This window comes from Erythrolamprus reginae, chromosome 1 (assembly GCF_031021105.1).
Source record: "Erythrolamprus reginae isolate rEryReg1 chromosome 1, rEryReg1.hap1, whole genome shotgun sequence".
NCBI lineage: Eukaryota > Metazoa > Chordata > Lepidosauria > Squamata > Dipsadidae > Erythrolamprus > Erythrolamprus reginae.
This window is the reverse complement of record NC_091950.1, coordinates 140232921-140249595: the sequence shown is the minus strand read 5'-3', so window position 1 is coordinate 140249595 and position 16675 is coordinate 140232921. Positions and strand designations below refer to the sequence as shown.

At 40.6% G+C, this 16675-nt stretch overlaps 1 protein-coding gene across 1 annotated transcript in view; it reads left to right on the top strand.

Annotated features, from left to right (window-relative positions):
- Nucleotides 1-14844, top strand: part of CD6 (CD6 molecule) — a 69692-nt gene extending 54848 nt beyond the window's left edge. Inside the window, exons 5-9 of the mRNA XM_070745146.1 lie at nt 1338-1421; nt 5515-5610; nt 6852-6956; nt 10361-10465; nt 14705-14844. Of these exons, the coding sequence (XP_070601247.1) occupies nt 1338-1421; nt 5515-5610; nt 6852-6956; nt 10361-10465; nt 14705-14844 (530 nt within the window). The remainder of the gene's footprint in view (nt 1-1337; nt 1422-5514; nt 5611-6851; nt 6957-10360; nt 10466-14704) is intronic.
- Nucleotides 14845-16675: the final 1831 nt, after the last annotated feature.

The window sequence follows — 16675 nt, the reverse complement described above, 5'->3', positions numbered from 1 at the left end:
TTAAAAATGCTATAGAACAGTAATATAAAAATAAAGAAATTAAAAGTATTAATATTGAGATTAAAAAGCACATTAAAATGTGGCCAGAACTACAGGTATAGTGGGACGGCTTTTTTAAATGCCTCTTATTTAGAGGGCATTGCACAGGGGTGAACTGTGATTTGAAACACAAAACCTTTTGTAGGAACAAAGTAATTGTGCTAAGAATTTCTACAGATAACAAGCAACAAAGTAAGCTCAGTGCTGTTGTAAGTTTCTGAAATTTCAATCTGCTGAAAGAATGTGCATATGGATTGATTAGACAAGAGGCTGAGAGCCTTTCTACAGATCTACTTAATGCAACCACTATTTTTATAGAATAGAATAGAATAGAATAGAATGGAATAGAATAGAATAGAATAGATGCCCCGAGTCTACGGAGAGGGGCGGCATACCAATCCAATATATTATTATTATTATTATTATTATTATTATTATTATTATTATTAATAGAATAGAATAGAATAGACGCCCCGAGTCTACGGAGAGGGGAGGCATACAAATCCAATAAATTATTATTATTATTATTATTATTATTATTATTATTATTATTAATAGAATAGAATGGAATGGAATGGAATATTTTATTGGCCAAGTATAATTAGACACACAAGGAATTTGTCTTGGTGCCCATGCTTTCAGTTTACATAAAAGAAAAGATACATTTCTCAAGAATCATGAGGTACCACACTTACTGATTGTCATGGGATATAAATTTTCTCAGGGTGCTTTACATTTTCCTATTTATCATATCTGCATGATCAGATTTATTTACATTGGAAGACAGAGATAAAAGAGGTGTTTGTTTTTATTTAAGACAGTACTGCTTAAGGTTGTGCAACACTTTAGATTTAATTGCCAAAAAGCTGCTTTAGATCTTATAGGAAAGTAAATGCACCCATGCAGACCACCTGGGACATAGCTCCAATATTCCAGGAAACGCTGCAGTGTCTTCAGCATCTTGCAAACTATCATGTGCTCCATTTCTGCTCCAAAGCTCCAGTTGGAAATAAAAATCAAAGTGCTGTTTAGCTGTAATCGCCTACTAGTGTCTGGCATCTCTCGCTGTGTGCTTTTCAGTTGAAGTAGGCAGATACGTTACTAGTATAGTAGAAAGCAAGGTTGAAGTGGAATACACAGATCTGTGACACATGTATATGATGAATATGATCTTACTATGGATGGGGCCTCTGATAGCAAGAAAACCTGTGGGTAAAAGAAGAGACGGGGGCCCTTTTTCCAGTAATCTTATATAGCAAGCATTTGATTTGCAGATTGTGTTATTTCTTCTGCTCCAGTATCTGTTCCCGTCCTTATGAATCACAGAGTGCAGAAGTTAACCACTGGAGGGGAGGTGTCCCTAAACCTCCATAAAACAGAAGGTATCAAAAGCTCTTACCTGCCTCAACTGGTTCTCTTCTTCTCTTTACTACATTTCTTCTCACTTTTCCCCCTGCTGTTTGCCTCCTGACAATTAATTCCCCCCTCCCGGCTATGACCAATTAGACTAAAATTTAATCAGACCTGGTTGTCCATAGTGTAAGGTGACCAGACATCCTGCTTTTAGTGGGACAGTCCCGCTTTTTAGGATTTTTTCCCACGTCGTGCGTTGTTTTCAAAAAGTCCCACTTTTTTTGGGTGGCCAGTTTGCAGAAGCGTGCTCACTCACTCCAGCTCTTGTCCTTCCATCCCTCCTGGTGCTGGGCTTGCTGCAAGCCGCCAAGCCGCTTCCAGGCCCAAACCGACAGGCCAAACCTATCCTGACGCTGTGGGACCCACAACTCCCACTGCAGTCTCCATCCAGCGCTCCAGCGATGCCTACAAGACAGGGGCCCTGCAGACGCCATTGAAGCCACCACCCTCCGCCAGCTATGTTTTCATGGGGAAGAACAGACAAGCTTTTTTGAGCATTTTGAGTTTTGTCAGTCGTCCATCCTGCCCCCCCTCCACCACCACCAATGGTGTCCCGCTGTACCTAACTCATGATCTGGTCACTTTACCATAGTGGGCTACAGGACAATGACAGGCAAACAAGCCAACAAACAATTTTTTCAGTTCTTAGGGAAAATCTGTCCTTTTAAGTTAGCATTTGTATGGGTAGAAAATCTCCACTGTTCAACTCTATTCCCCAACTCTCAACCACCATCATCTGTTAAAGAATGCTTAACATTCCTTTCTGTTAGAGCACTTGGCTTAATGCATGTTTGGTAGGGGGAAAAAACAATCAGCAGATCCATTTTTAGTTTATTTCTTACATTTGTATGCTGCCCATCTCCCTTCACAAGCTGTCTCTGTGCAGCTTGTAAGTTACAAAACAAAGTGAAAAATAATTAAGATATTAAAACATTAAAATTGCACAGATTAAAATGTTATTAAAATCAGTATCTCCTCTTTTGAGGCATTGATATGGGTGCCTAACATAAGCAACATGATTCTGGAGAGCAAATATAAAAATATAAGAATCAATAAATATAAAGGAAAAAACAAGGACCTTTAAAAACTAACTCAGGCAATAAAATAGCAGTTAAAAGTAAAATATATTAAAATCCATTTGATTGGTAACTGTGTCTATTCTGATCCAAAAACTCAGAAAAAGAGGCATTGGTGCAAATGGGAGGTATAGTGATACCTTGTCTTACAAACTTAATTGGTTCCGGGATGAGGTTCTTAAGGTGAAAAGTTTGTAAGATGAAACAATGTTTCCCATAGGAATCAATGGAAAAGCGATTAATTCGTACAAGGCCAAAATTCACCCCTTTTGCCAGCCGAAGCACCCGTTTTTGCACTGCTGGTATTCCCCTGAGGCTCCCCTCCATGGGAAACCCCACCTCCGGACTTCTGTGTTTTTGCGATGCTGCAGGGGAATCCCAGTAGAGGAATCCCAGCATCGCAAAAACAAGCACTTCCCTGGCAACAGAAGTCCGGAGGTGGGGCATCCCAGTGGTGGCGGTGGGTTTGTAAGGTGAAAATAGTTTGTAAGAAGAGGCAAAAAAATCTTAAACCCTGGGTTTGTATCTCGAAAAGTTTGTATGACGAGGCGTTTGTAAGATGAGGTATCACTGTATACAGAAAGGTACATATTTAATCTTAAACATGCACCCTTTTAATTTTCTATTTTCAATGCTGTATCCAAGGATAATTTTTTTTAAAAAATAGAGGAAATATATAAGGAATAACTTCATTAATATAAGCAAAACAACTGAGACCAAATATAAATTCAATGTCATGTAAAAAAATATTTACCCAACAGCAAATAAATTGATATAGGCAGGTTCTGTGAACTTTTCTTAATCAACCTCAGTTACATAAATATTAACTAACAATTCCATTTGTTTATTTACAGGATTTATATGTTTATCTATCTCACACAGTGACTCTAGGAGGCTCACAACATGGCTAACCTATTAAGTGAATACTGCAGAGTTATATCATGCAGAATGAGATCCAGTTTATGATAATTGTTAAGACACTAGCCTAGAAATTGAGAGAGTGTGAGTTTTAATGCTGCCTTATGCACAAAGCCAACTGGGAAACCATTCTTTCAGCCCTAGGAAGCCGGCAAAAGCAAACCTGTTCTGAAATCTTGCCAAGAAAAATGCAAGGATTTGTCCAGGTGTTCCCCAGGAACCAACACTATCTCAGAGGCACACATGCATAGCTGTGCATATGCATACACAAAATTTAGAATGTATTTGAGGAAATTCTTGTGATTACAGCACTAGTACAGGCATAAGTAATGGCCAAAATAACCTGCTGAAATTACTGATGGACAAAAAAAATATGAACAAGAAATGTTCATGAAAATGTGTGCTTTGCTATCCACTGAGTTTCACTGGATTCAGTTGGATTAAATGTTAATATGCCACAAGTCTCCTTTTGTTTCAACATATTAGCAAGATAATATCACACTCAGATGACAAGCTGCTTGGTCAATTCCTGTCACAATCAATGAACCACCACTTGGTTGATTTGATAAAGGGCACCCAGCATCTTCAGGATAAATGCTAAGAAGAAGAAAAAATAGGAGATCTAATACCTCTGGATATTTAACTAATGTCAAATGTATATTTGCATTGTCTTGACAGCCTACGACAGTTCATAATACAGTAGCAAACAAAAAGTGTTAAATGACAAGCCTTGATGTGAATTTAAACAGCATCTGATAAAGCAATCAATAACAATAAACATAGATAAAATCCCAGCCATCATAAAAATTGAAAAAGTACTTAACACTAAAAAGAAATTCCTTGATAATCCAACTACCATTTATTTGGAGTAACAGACGCACCAGAGTATAAGATGCACCTTAGTTTTGGGGGAGGAAAACAAGGAAAAAAGACCCCTGCCTCCCATCAGTTTGCCTCCCAGCAAAGAGCAAACAACAAACAGTACAGATGATATACACTGTTTGCTGTGTATTTCTGTGCATGTATGTCTGAGCCATAGAAATAACAAAGAATTGGAGAAATGTACATTATGGCCGTATATTAATGCCAGAAATTTTTCTTAAATATAGTCACATTAATTCCTCACAATTATTTAAATAGATCTACTCCAAACATGACTAAGTCAGGGTTTAACTCAGCTGCCTTATCTTAATACTAAAACAGGACACTGTTACATTTCAGATTATACATTTATAGAACTTTAAAATTGATGTGGCTTCCTGGAAGTATTCTCTGCTATTTAAAAGAAGATGCAATAGCACTGGGCCTCTTCAGTAGTGATGGGTGAACCCAACGGTGTTCGGGTTCGGCACGTTTACTTTACGCAAAATTCAGTCGAACCTGAACCGAACCCGAACCTGAATGGGAAATCCCACCAAGAGATTCCGGGGGCGGAGCTTTGACGTCACGTATACCGGCAGGTTGCTAAGGACGCCACGGTGATCATTTCCTGGATTCCATGGAATCCAGGAAGTGATCACCTTGGCGTCCTTAGCAACCTGTCAGCGACATCAAAACTCCCAATGCCGAACGCGACCCCGAACTTTGCCCGAAGTTTCAAAAAATTTCGGGTTTGTGTTCGGCATACCAAACACCGCAAAATTCGGCACAGACCCGAATTGTGTGGGTTCGGTTCGCCCATCACTGCTCTTCAGATCAAGAATTTATTTTAAAAAGCTTCTTCACAGGTGGCACACAGAGCCATGTCTGCTGGCACGCGAGCCGTTGCCCTAGCTCAGATCCAACATGCATGTGTGTGCCAGCCAGCTGATTTTTGGCTCACACAGAGGCTCTGCAAGGGAGTTTTTGGCTTCCAGAGAGCCTCCAGGGGTATTGGAAGGGTGTTTTTTAGGTTCAATTGTGGTCATAAGTCGAAGACTACCTGTATCATGAAGATTTGTTTTGAAATTGTGACTCCAGTCTTTTAAAGAGCCAATCCTATACCATAGCAGAGTATATCAGGTACCACTTTTTCTAAACTCTGCTGGTTTCCTCAGACAATTGTTTCTCTTCTCTCTTCCATAAACAGATGTGACCCCTTCAGCAGCCCATGAAGACTCTGACTCTGATTATGAAGACTATGATTTCAGCAAGAAGCCCCCTGTGCCTCTCTCTAATTTCTATAGTGAGCAATCCTCCATGGCTATCTTTCTCTCCACTTATATGAACCTGAATATTGTGTTGTTCCAAAGATTGAGACCCTTTTTCTTCAATACTTAGGCTTAACCTTCATTGTCCAAAGTGACCTAGAATTTGGACCTAGGTCTGGTCAAATTCAGTTCTTTATTTATTTATTCACACCAAATAGACAAAAGCTTGCCAGACTAAATCTATCCTACTCTGACACTAATGGATGTACTCTAGGTCCTAGAACAGTGATGGCAAACCTTTTTTCCCTTGGGTGCTGAAAGTGCATGTGCACACACTATAGTGCCTAGGCAAGTGCCCACACCCATAATTCAATGCCTGAGGAGGGTGAAAATTACCTTCCATGCCCCCCCCCAGAGGCCCTCTGTAGACCAGAAACAGCCCATTTCACAACTTCTGGTGGGCCCAATAGGCTGTTTTTCATGCTCCCCAGGCTCCAGAGGCCCTACGGAAGATGAAAATGCTCTCCCAGAGCCTCCATCTGAGCCAAAAATCAGCTGGCCGATGCGCACATGTGTGCTGGAGCTGAGCTAGGGCCATGGCTCACGTGCCAGCAGATATGGCTCTGTGTGCCACCTGTAGCACCCGTGCCATAGGTTTGCCATCACTGTCCTAGAAGATTCTAAAAAGAGACTGTATTAAATATTTTTCTTTCTCTCCAATCCCACTTCTGGCTGTGTTGTCCTTTATCTTGTTCTTCTTTTTGGAATATCCTCCTTAATTTCTGGGAAATTGTTACTTTATTGTAGTCCATCACAACATCTCCCTTAGCAAACAATATCCATTCCATCTCAAGGACAATTCTGATGGACCAGTGATTCCCTGCAAATGCTGCAGGTTGACAAGTATGATCAGAAATCTGATATATTTAGAGAACTACAGTAGCGTGATGTTAAATAGGGTTTTAACCAGTGATGGGCTCCTACGGGTATGGGCAGGTACACAGTAGCAAAATTTGGAACTCCACCCAAGAGCACCCAATTTGCACTGAGAGATGTTGAAAAAAAATGCATAAGCCATGCCCACAGTGTGGTAGTAAAAAAATTGTTAGCCCATCACTGGTTTTAACTATACAATCATAAGGCTTGGTCAATAGCTCATTTCCTGAAAGGGATATTATCTGCCAGCTCTAAAACTTTTAAGGAAATAAGCAAGGTTGTGACAACCCAATTCAAGGTCTATTTCTAAGAGTTTAATGGACTATTGCTTTGTTTTCAGCTTCCTTTCACTATCAAACAACTGATGACCAGGTTTCACCACCCCACAATTTCCCCAAACTGACAATGCGCCAGGAGACCAAATGTCCCAAGGATTATCGACAAGGTGAGAGCTGATTTTTATCTTTTTGTACCATATCCAGTTTTTCTTGACTGTTACTATATCCAGATATCTTTCCACATTATATTCCCTCTGGGATGGATGAGGAGAGAATCCATTGGTTATTTTTCAGCACCAGGCCAGTTTAACTAATTCCAAATTCCTCAATTATTATTTTTTTATTCTTTTTCCTTTCTCTGATGTAGGAAGTTTTGGTAGGAAAATGTTTTTCCAAACCATAGCACCTTGAGATGAAGCACTGATTTTCATCCCTTGTATTTGTCATTTCAAATGGGCAGAAGTGGGGAGGGAAAGTCCTCATAAATTACTTTCTAATTGGTATCTATGCTGTTATAACTACCATATACTGTTTTCTGTGTTTCCCAGTCTTTGCCGTTCAGATACATTAGGACACTGGAGCTCACTGATTTCCCAGCTTTTAACCTATTGCCTGAAACTGCAGTCTACACAATCCAAATATGTATCTGAAAGACACAAGTTTAGGAACACTGATACAGATTTTCCCATCTCCTACCTTCTGTCTAGCACATTGTTTTAAAATAAAATCAGATCTCACATGTAGTGATGGGCGAACTGAACCCGCACAATTCGGGTCTGTACCAAATTTTGCGGTGTTTGGTATGCCAAACCTGAACCCAATTTTTTTTCAAACTTTGGGCAAAGTTCGGGGCCATGTTCGGCGTTCGGAGCTTTGACATCACCGGCAGGTTGCTAAGGATGCCAAGGTGATCACTTCCTGGAATCCAGGAAGTGATCACCTTGGCATCCTTAGCAACCTGCCGGTGACGTCAAAGCTCCACCCCCAGAATATCTTCGTGGGAGGGATTCCCCAGCTCCTTCAAAGGGAGGTCTTCATGTAAAAATAAACATTGTTATTTTTACGAAAAAGGACGCCGCAATGGCGCTGCAAGCAAAGGGTGGTCTTTTCACGTAAAAATAAACATGTCAAAGCTCCGCCCCTGGAATCTCTTCTTGGGAGGGATTCCCCATTCGGGTTTGAGTTCGGGTTCGGTTCGGGTTCAGCTGAATTTTGCATAAAGTTCATCCGAACTTGCCAAACCCAAACACCATTGGGTTCGCCCATCACTACTCACATGCAATACTTAAATGTTTTAGGGAGAATTTTTTTTTAAATGTCCAAATATTGCTAAAGCCCTGACTTCATTATTTTGGGTTTCAGGTTTATTGTAGGGGAGGGGAGGAGATGGTTTTTCAATTTTAACTATGAAGGAATAACCTGAGCCAAAAAGGTGCTAGAGAAGACATGTAAAGACAAATAACAAGCTAAGCAGGGTAGTGGTGGGTTGTAAAATATTTTAGCACTGATTCGCTAGTACGACGCTTCCAGGGTAGGTGGGCGGAGCATCCAGGGTAGGTGGGTGGAGCATCCCACCACCAGCACTATTGGTTCTAAGAACCAGTCAGAACCAGGATCAACCTAATACTTTTTCCTAGACAACTAGTAGAAATCTATGCGTATTATTTGGACCTCCCTGCCTCACTCCATTTTTATGTCTTCAGAACAATAATCAGTCATTATTCTCTTACTATTGAGCATAGTCAGGCTCCATTCAGCTAATTTCCCCTATCAAATAAAATCCTCATTTGATGAAATAAGTATTAGATGTTAGATGCAACTCTCAGATATTAATCACGGTGATTATTTATTGCATCAATATCTGAGGAAGTATACCTCTCAATAGAAATTATCAAGAGAATGACCATGACTAGAATAGCTGCTGTTTTCCATCCTGCCTTCATATTATAGTCAATCACCTCTACATTCACTTCCCTATTTCTAGGACTATAAAAAATGTGAGCAAGGTCTAGGAAGATGAATGTGCAACGGCCTTCTTGAAGTTCAAGTCCTCTCAGTGTTTTGGGACTTCAGCTGCCATGTAGAATTGAAATGATGGAAAATGAAGTCCAATATATCAGGAGAAAACCAGTTTGGGACAAGGGTGTAAAGGAAGACAAAGAAATTAATAATCACCCCCGCCACACACACAAATGGTCTATGCTGATTTAGGAGTGACATCACACTCCTGTATTCCCAGATGAGTCTTAATTTTAGGCAAGCTCGTACAATGATAATGTACATTGTATCATTTTCTCTGAACTGGAGTTTATGGGCACTTCTTTATTTTTCTTTCTTGCATTATGGATCCTGATTTTTTTCCCCTCCCTCCTGAAATCAAGGGACAGCATCTCTTTGCTGCTCTTATTCTACTCTCTCAGATGTATCTGAGGAATAGTTTTATAGCTCCTCCCACATAACGGTCATTATTTTTCTTGCTACCAATTAATGGGCTCTAGTGAAGAATGCTGGTCAGATCACAGGTTGTTATAGAAACATAGAAACATAGAAGTCTGACGGCAGAAAAAGACCTCCTGGTCCATCTAGTCTGCCCTTATACTATTTTCTGTATTTTATCTTAGGATGGATATATGTTTATCCCAGGCATGTTTAAATTCAGTTACTGTGGATTTATCTACCACGTCTGCTGGAAGTTTGTTCCAAGGATCTACTGCTCTTTCAGTAAAATAATATTTTCTCATGTTGCTTTTGATCTTTCCCCCAACTAATTTCAGATTGTGTCCTCTTGTTCTTGTGTTCACTTTCCTATTAAAAACACTTCCCTCCTGGACCTTATTAAACCCTTTAATATATTTAAATGTTTCGATTATGTCCCCCCTTTTCCTTCTGTCCTCCAGACTATACAGATTGAGTTCATTAAGTCTTTCCTGATACGTTTTATGCTTAAGATCTTTCACCATTCTTGTAGCCCGTCTTTGGACCCGTTCAATTTTGTCAATATCTTTTTGTAGGTGAGGTCTCCAGAACTGAACACAGCATTCCAAATGTGGTCTCACCAGCACTCTATATAGCGGGATCATAATCTCCCTCTTCCTGCTTGTTATACCTCTAGCTATGCAGCCAAGCATCCTACTTGCTTTCCCTACCTCCTGACTGCACTGTTCACTCATTTTGAGACTGTCAGAAATCACTACCCCTAAATCCTTTTCTTCTGAAGTTTTTGCTAACACAGAACTGCCAATACAATACTCAGATTGAGGATTCCTTTTCCCCAAGTGCATTATTTTACATTTGGAAACATTAAACTGCAGTTTCCATTGCTTTGACCATTTATCTAGTAAAGCTAAATCATTTACCATATTACAGATGCCTCCAGGAATATGAACCCTATTGCACACTTTAGAGTTTGTTGGTTTTGTTTTGTTTTGCAATCTCCTATTATCCAGCTCAAAATCACTGAGTTCTTTAGCAGCCAGTGGACAGCACTCATAGGACACTGCATGGGTGCTTCAGAAGGGCAAAAATTGTAGCTCTGTGATTCCATTCAAAGACTCATGGTTTTCTCCAACAGCTGAAGACAGTGATAGCACCTCTTCTGGAGAGGCAGACTGGTACGAGAATATCCACAAACCACAGCAACACATGGAGCAACAAGGAGATGAACCTTCCTTTGCAGGTGAAGAACAGGTGTCTCAAAAGCAGGTGCACAGCCTTTCATTAGTCAATTAGTGTATTGTTCATCAAACACTTTGTTTCTATCTAGCCATTGTCCAGATTTTTGCAGAGCAAAGAAGCTCTAAATTGGATCATTTTTTTCCTATATATTAAAATTCAGACAAAATCTGTTGTTGTCATCCTCATCTAAGCAGAGGTCCTTTATGTTGCAGCCCTCTGCATGTGACATAGCCACAGCTGGGTGAAATATCATTTAAAGCAACTTTGCCCTTTTCTTTCCCTCCAGATGTGTTGGGGCTAGAATTCCTAGAATTCTAGTTCAATGGGAAAGGATGTTCAGGAAGGGCTTGTCAGAGCATTTATCTCTCATATCAATACTTTTCTCCCATGCATTCCAAAAGATTACGTGGCTGGATAATTAGGTCACCAGATTTCTCAGCTAATCTCCTAACCTTTTTCTTCTGTGATGTTGCCTTTTGTTTCTTGGTTCTGGAGTTGATCATTCTTCTCATTTTTTGGCTTCAGGCTTAACAGTTTTTGCCAAACCTTGGTCAAACGGTTTGACCGGCTCTGGAAATGATTCATCTGACAGTAGTGAACATCATCACATGTGATCCTAAGGACCTGGGCTACTGAAGGGAGGCAGCTTCATACCTGGCCTTTCCTAGAAAGATGACCAACATTGGCAACAATAACCTGAGAACTGAGAGAGACAATTTTCCACATTGTCAACTTTGAGGATTCAACGTTGAAGAAATAGAACAGAAAATTTCAGGAGCTTCAGCAACATCAATGACCATTTTCCTCCCTTGTTCAATGGGAAACATCCCACCATTATAAAGACACATATTTCTATCTTGCCCCACCATGGGAGAACCTTGTGGGGGATTGGGATTCGCACTAAACTCTGGATTTGATTCTCCTCATTTGATTTTGTTTTGACACAGAGTGAAGTACCGTCAAACCAAGATGCAACATCAAAATACTAGATAAGCCAAACGAGCAGAATGTTCCATCCACGTCACTTTCTTAGGATGTTGCTGCCACCTTTTCAGGACCTGTCTTCCAGGAACCAAGAAGCCAGTTTTGTCTTTGATGAATTTGTTAGCTTTAAGACCTGAGACTGCTAAAAGATTTTGGGGATTCTCTCATGGATGAAATTAGATGCCAATGCTGCTTCTCTTGAAGAAAGTTTGGCTGTCTCTTAAAAGATTCTGAAAGGAAGGGATAGGTTTTTAGATTGAAGCCCTGGAGTAGCTATGCTATGATGCCAAATGTGTGGCAGAAACTGTCAGCCATTCAAAGTATGTGCATGTGTGCATGCAGAACTGCACTGCCTTGTATAAGATATTGACTATGTTTGGGTTGTTATCTTCCCACATTTTGCAATGTTCTAATCACACACACAAACACACACACACATTCAAGGGCATGGGGTGAGGTATCATCAATATGCCGATGATACCCAGTTATACATCTCCACCCCATGTCCAGTCAACGAAGCAGTGGAAGTGATGTGCTGGTGCCTGGAGGCTGTTGGGGCCTGGATGGGTGTCAACAAACTCAAACTGAACCCAGACAAGACGGAGTGGCTGTGGGTCTTGCCTCCCAAGGACAATTCCATCTGTCCGTCCATTACCCTGGGGGGAGAATCATTGACCCCCTCAGAGAGGGTCCGCAACTTGGGCGTCCTCCTCGATCCACAGCTCACATTAGAGAACCATCTTTCAGCTGTGGCGAGGGGGGTGTTTGCCTAGGTTCGCCTGGTGCACCAGTTGCGGCCCTATTTGGACCGGGAGTGCTCACAGTCACTCATGCCCTCATCACCTCGAGGCTCGACTACTATAATGCTCTCTACATGGGGCTACCTTTGAAAAATGTTCTGAAACTTCAGATCGTGCAGAATGCAGCTGCTAGAGTAATCATGGGCTTCCCTAAATATGCCCATGTTACACCAACATTCCGCAGTCTGCATTGGTTGCCGATCAGTTTCCGGTCACAATTCAAAGTGTTGGTTATGACCTATAAAGCCGCTCATGGCACCGGACCAGATTATCTCAGGGACCGCCTTCTGCCGCACAAATCCCAGCGACCAGTTAGGTCCCACAGAGTGGGTCTTCTCCGGGTCCCGTCAACTAAACAATACCACATACAGTGCCACAGGTAGCATGCAGAGTTATATCTGAGGGCACGTAAGGCGTGGCCCTACGTCAGCTCCAGGGTGCATGTGCATGCTGGCCATCTGATTTTCGGTCTTCTGGAGGGTGAGGGAGGCTGTTTTCATCCTTCCCAGGCTTCAGGAAAGTCTCCGGAGCCTGTGGATGGTGAAAAATAGCCCAATGAGCCCACTGGAAGTCCAGAGGCTTTAGTGATATTTTCACCCAAACGTGTGAAGGGAATGCAGGAGGAGGGTTGTGCGCAATGTGCAGGAATTGCATTATAGGTGTGAGCACACACGTGCACACTATTGCATGCACACACATTCTTTTGGCACCCGAGCAAAAAACGTTTTGCCATTACTGATCTAGTATATTTTTCAAATCGGGTTTGTGCATCTGTGAGAGAGGTAGAGTAAGTGTGTCACTAGGTTTCCCTATACAGTGTTCCCTCGATTTTCGCGGGTTTGAACTTCGCGAATAACCTATACCACGGTTTTTCAAAAAATATTAATTAAAAAATACTTCACGGGTTTTTTTCCTATACCACGGTTTTTCCCATCCGATGACGTCATACGTCATAGCCAAACTAATAATTTTTGCAAATAAATAAATAAAAAATTATTGTTAATAAATAATTATGTTTATAAATATCAGGATCACTAAGTGCCTTATTCAATGGTGAGTACCAGTAATAATGGTGAGTAAATGGTTGTTAAGGGAATGGGAAATGGTAATTTAGGGGTTTAAAGTGTTAAGGGAAGGCTTGTAATACTGTCCATAACCAAAAATGGTGTATTTACTTCCGCATCTCTACGCATCCCCTGCGGAAATCGAGGGAACACTGTATATAAAATTGTAAGGGAGGGATCCAGCTCTCCTATGTTTCCCCACCTTTTGTTCTACTAAAAAGACAACATAGGTTATTTAGGCCATCTCTTTTTATTGGTAACTCCTCTCGACTTGGAAATGTCCTAAGTGAGCCATCAAACAAAATGTATCATCTACAAACAAATGTATCATCTACAAAATCTAGAAAACCACTAAATGACAGCAAAGAGACAGAGCTTTATGTTTCTTTGCTACCATTTTAGTGTCATATGGACACTATTGTTGACAAAATGTAATTTGTCTGGCTTTAGCCTAGTAACTTATCTGCTGTGTAACCTTTGCCATTATGGATTGGAAAGGATGGTTTATGGTTTTATGTACTGCAAGAACTAGCCTACCTTGGTTAATTCAGTAAGCCATATTTAAACCAGAGGTCGGTTCCTCCCGGTTTGGACCAGTTTGCCTGAACCAGTAGCAACCTACTGGTGAAATCACAATGATGCCACAGAACTGGTTTGGTCAGTGCTGGTCCATCGGTCCTTTTTCTTTTTTTGAATTTTTTGAATTTTTTTTCTAGATTTCTTTTGAATTTTTTTCAAATTTCTTTTTGAATTTTTTTTTTATTTTTTTTCCCTTTCCCCCTTTCTGCACATGTGCATAAACTGATTTTTTGGCGCTGTGTATGTGATCTCCATCTTGTTTTCGGCTTTTTAAAATAATTTTTTAATTTTTTTGCCACTGTGCATGCACAAACCATGCGCACAGCCACTAGGCACAGCCATGTGTCGAGGAAGCAAACCGGCAACGAGGTAAGTTAGAATCCTCCACTGATTTAGATTAATTATGATTTGGTATGTCATGCCAAAGTAATTATAGTATGGAAAAGTTTCTTTTTGCTCTTGTGTGAGTAGTGATGTTCAGCCCCTTCATAGCAAGATCATTGTTTTCCTCGGGAATGTGTGCAGCTTTGTGATTTCATGAGCTGGAAGTAGGACAAAACACTGTTCAAAAAACATTTGTTTGAATGCCAAGTGTGAAGCTTCTCAGATCAGAGTAAGGTACACTGTTGCTAGAACAGGAAGACTCTAACAATATAAGCATAATATATATCTAAAGGAAACTGTATGTAGTCTTATTAGTCATTCTCAGAGTATGTGTAGGGCCGCTGCATTTGTGTAATTATCTGATAAGAAAGGAAGAGACAAAGCTTTACCTTGGGTTAGACATCTTTTTTTTTTAATGTTCTTTGGCAGATTTTGCAAGTGGAAAAGACACCGAGACCTCAAATAGAATGTTGCAATATGATTGGCACCTGGATTCATTCCATTTGCTCATCCCTAATGCCATACTTCCTGATCCCACTCACAAAGCATGGTTTTCTTCATTGGACTGATCTGAACACCCCTGGAATAAGATGCCTATGCATGTTGATTATGCACTATAAAGTTGGCATTGACTTTTAGCACCAACATAGGCAGATTTTCTTCATGATAATCTGTCTCTAAGCTGGTGCTTCAGGTCTTCCATCAGTGTACCCATCCCCAATTTAACTAAATCCATCCATATTACTGCTCGTCATTCTTTTCTTTTCCATTCCACCTTTCCCAGGATTCCCAGCCTTTTTTCAAAGAACTGGGTTTCTGCATCAAGTGTCCAAAGTTAGATAATTTGAGCCTGCTCATTTGTGCCTTAAATGAGAACTATAGACTGGTTTGCTAAATTATCCAATTGTTGGTTTCCTTAGCTGTTTTCAAGAATCATTTTCAATACCTAGTTCAAAAGTGTCAATGATGTTTCCATACTGTTTCTTTAAAGTCTGGGCTATGCATTAGTACAGCAGTATTCTTTTCAAGATCAATTGCATGAGAACAGACCATAAACAAAATAAAGGTCAGACAAACAAAATGATCTCCAAGTAGTCCTGGTGCTCCATGCACCAAATAATATTCAAATATATATATAGTGGTGCTTCTACTTACAATCTTAATTCGTTCCGTGACCAGGTTCTTAAGTAGAAAAGTTTGTAAGAAGAAGCATTTTTCCCAAAGGAATCAATGTAAAAGCATATAATGTGTGCAATTGGGGAAACCACAGGGAGGGTAGAGGCCCTGTTTCCTCCCAGGAGATTTACACAGAGGCCCCACAGAGGCTTCTCCCTGCCTTTTCCAGCCCTGTTTCCTCCCAGGAGATTCCTAGAGAGGCCCCACAGAGGCTTTTCCATGCCTTTTATCACCCTGTTTCCTCCCAGGAGATTCCTAGAGAGGCCCCACGGAGGCTTCTCCCTGCCTTTTCCAGTTACAGTTTCGGAGGCTCGGGTTTGTAAGTTGAAAATGGTTCTTGAGAAGAGGCAAAAAAATCTTGAACACCCGGTTCTTATCTAGAAAAATTCATAAGTAGAGGTGTTCTTAGATAGAGGGACCACTGTAAACAAACACACACATATATGTATTGGACAAAACAAAGTACTGTACTGACATAATATTTCCATCAATACCTTTAGCACTCCCCAAATTCTGTCTGCAAAGTCAATTTCTGGGGAAAGAGGTAGTTTAGGATTGGCCATCTCCTTCAGGGAAGCCATTTTACATCCAGACAAACCTCTTATGGCAGCCATTTTGTGTGTCCATCCCCTGCATGCTGACAAACTGTCCACCAGCCCCAAAAATATTAGTCCAATCTGGGATGGATGAAGTGCTCTGATGTCTTCCTTGTGGTCTTCTTAGAGGCTGCTGTGGGAGACAGGATAGTAGCCTTTGATCTGACCCAGTCATCTTTTTCCTGTTTTTCCCCCCAATATAAATGATAAGGGATTTAAAATGATTGGCAGGAAGAGTTACTTCAAAGGAAAGGAATGTTCAGCAACACCAGAAGATTGGGAACTCTGAAGACAGGGAGTGAATATTGAGTCAGTAGAGATCTATATAGTTTTTCAATACCTACGCCCAAAAGGGAACTGCATATTTTACCACCCAGCAGAAATACTGTGGTCTCGTGCAGAATAATAATATGCACATCACCTCTCAACTGCAACTTATTTATATTGAAAGTCACCTTTTCCCTCTACAGAGAGAAAAAGAATCTCTACCAGTTAAGCCCTTTGAATTGATACCTTAAAAAGATTTGTACAATTCAGAGGAAACCAATTTGAACATTGTACAATAATTCAATGGAGAAAACTGAACAAAACAGTCTTTGGGGCTCAAAACAGTTCTCCCCTGTCTAGA